The 2,314-nt window shown below is 49.9% G+C and overlaps 2 protein-coding genes across 2 annotated transcripts in view; one reads left to right on the top strand and one right to left on the bottom strand.

Annotated features, from left to right (window-relative positions):
- LOC102677882 (neurobeachin) overlaps nt 1-2,314 on the top strand; it is a 240,681-nt gene that overhangs the window by 204,920 nt on the left and 33,447 nt on the right. The window lies entirely within an intron of this gene.
- On the bottom strand, nt 210-2,308 carry LOC116184857 (protein mab-21). Its single transcript, XM_031509249.1, has one exon. It carries the CDS (start codon nt 1,977-1,979, stop codon nt 882-884), a length of 1,098 nt encoding a protein of 365 aa, XP_031365109.1. The 5' UTR covers nt 1,980-2,308; the 3' UTR covers nt 210-881.

The following is a 2,314-nucleotide window of genomic DNA, read 5'->3' as shown; positions in this document are numbered from 1 at the left end:
TTTTTATTCGAAAGTCTCAATATTTAGTGGCAAAAAGACGCGAGAACAATATTTACGAGGCCTAACCAAGCGGGTTTAATGCTCGAGAAACCGTTTAACGATACGTTCAAACAATATTTACGACAGTTAGACTTCCATGTGAATTTCGAGTAGGTGAGGAGTGGGTGTGTGTTGCCCTCGACGGACGAAAATGACGACTCCGGCTACGGTTCCATATAAATAGCATTGTATTTCACATATCTCGTGTACACTTTCAATAAATATCTTTGCAAGTAGTATGTACATAATGACAGAGGGAAAGAGACAGGATGAATCAAGCATAACCCACAACCGGTGAGTCTGAAACGCGATTCTTCACTCATTCTCGTCCATACTTCTCTAACTATTTATCGTATTTATCTCGTGTTCACATAATATTCATCTCGATCGCCGATTTCTTCATCGTATAACAATCACAATCGTATCGATATAATATCTTTATCGTCGTCTCTTAATTGGGATCAGTGTATAACGTAGCGACGAAATCGAGTAACACCGGTTAAGAGTTAAGTATCGTGGTTGGAGTATCGTGATCCGATTGCCGTCGGCGATTCGAAACTGAAACAGAGACTGTCAACGTCGGCGTATTTATGGCACTGGTTCGATCGTCCTCGGCGTCCTCCACAAAATCACACACGCGCGATTATTCCCCTCGCGGGCACACACTGCGCGGTTTCGAAACGAGATTCTTCGACGAACGCGTTAATCATGATCGAGCAGCTTGCTCGAAGATTCTCTTCCAGAAGTAGGCCCCCGATTTCAGGTACCCATAACTTCTTCTCGAAACACAACAAGAGATTTTCTTCCTCATCCTCTCGCACAGATCAGAAATTTCTTCTTCACTATAGCTTCTCGAGAGCACGACTGTTGGTCAACAACTCCCTGGTGAGTCTCCACACTTGCTTAGCCGCGTTCTCCAAACCGCTAGGCGACTTGCCCTTGAACAGATCTAGGTTCGGCAAGAAATAGTGCGGACACCTGCGGCACTGCAGGCAAGAGATCAATTGCAAAAGGATCCCGTTGATGCGATCCGCGATGCACGTTTCGTCCCATTCCGCTTCGTGCGGGTGTTTCTCACATTCGTAGAGTAACAAGGTTTTCATGTGATAGCTGGTCACCGGATTTCCGGGTAGATCGAGGTGTCTGTCCCTCAGAGTTTTCAAAATGCTCAGGCAACGTTTCCTGCTACCACCCTGAAGCAAACGGTTCTCGGCGTCTATGAAGGATAACGCCCAGGCGTCGCCCTCCATAGCCGATTGTTTGCCCTGCAAACCGATGCACTCCTTCGACAACATGTCGAAACCCTCCGTTTTCACCTCGGCCACGATATTAGGATGTGGCCAAGGTATGTGCGCGATGGGCCAATGGGAAGCCGATCTGGGCCAGAGGCCGGCGCACTTGAACGCCGGCGTTATTTGTACCACGTATCTCTCCCTAATTCGGAGTTTCACTTCCGTCGTGTCCGCTATCATCTTTACGGAGTCCCTATAGGCACACTTGTCGCAGGCCTGTGCCACCAACGTTTGAAATCGCGAGCGAATTTTCCGGGCGGACAGGTAACCGGACGCGGTGATGAACTCCACCCAAAGGGACATGGATCTCTTTCGTCCGTCGCTAAGCTTCAGCACCGCGCATCCGGGCAACGTTCCGTCGTCCACGAAATTCAGGACCCCCATTTGATTCAGGTAAATCACGATTTCGAACTCCGTCGGCGAGATCACGTCGAGGCCGTCGAAACGGCCGTTGTAATCGGTCAACGAGGAGATGAACCTCGGCTCCTGCACCTCGACTTCCTTCAACACGTCCTGAACCACGCGACACACCTCTTGGATCGTCTTCATCACCTGGCTCTTCCTGGTCATCACACGCTCCCCGAAATACTTGTTGATCTGGTACACCATCTTGGATTGAGCCGCCAGCATATCGGCCGGCAACAGCATGGTTGCCTCGGCCTGAAGCCTTTCGAAGGCTTCCTTATCACGTTTATTACTCTCGATCACCGCATTCTGCCTCCACACCTCCCGATCGACCAATCTTCTTACGATGTTGGACCAGTCGTTCCTCGTTCTCCCATCTGTTTCTCTCTCCCTTCTTCCTGGACTAACTTGCTCCTCTCTTCGAATCGAGCTACTCGATGGAAAAACGGATCGAGAATGAGGAATCGGTCGTCGAAAAAAGTTTGTTCCTCGCGCCGTTGCTTCGCCGGTCACGGAGACACGAGCGAGAAGCGGGAGGTAAAGGTGTACGAGCGACTCCGTCCCACAGCAGATAGTCG

This window comes from Apis dorsata, unplaced genomic scaffold, assembly GCF_000469605.1.
Source record: "Apis dorsata unplaced genomic scaffold, Apis dorsata 1.3 scaffold_133, whole genome shotgun sequence".
Lineage (NCBI taxonomy): Eukaryota > Metazoa > Arthropoda > Insecta > Hymenoptera > Apidae > Apis > Apis dorsata.
The sequence above is the reverse complement of the archived record's forward strand: the minus strand, read 5'-3'. Positions and strand labels throughout refer to the sequence as shown.

Bases quoted from the DNA above. Each gene is read 5' to 3' on its own strand.
- LOC116184857 (XM_031509249.1), bottom strand. From the start codon at position 1,979: ATGCTGTTGCCGGCCGATATGCTGGCGGCTCAATCCAAGATGGTGTAC.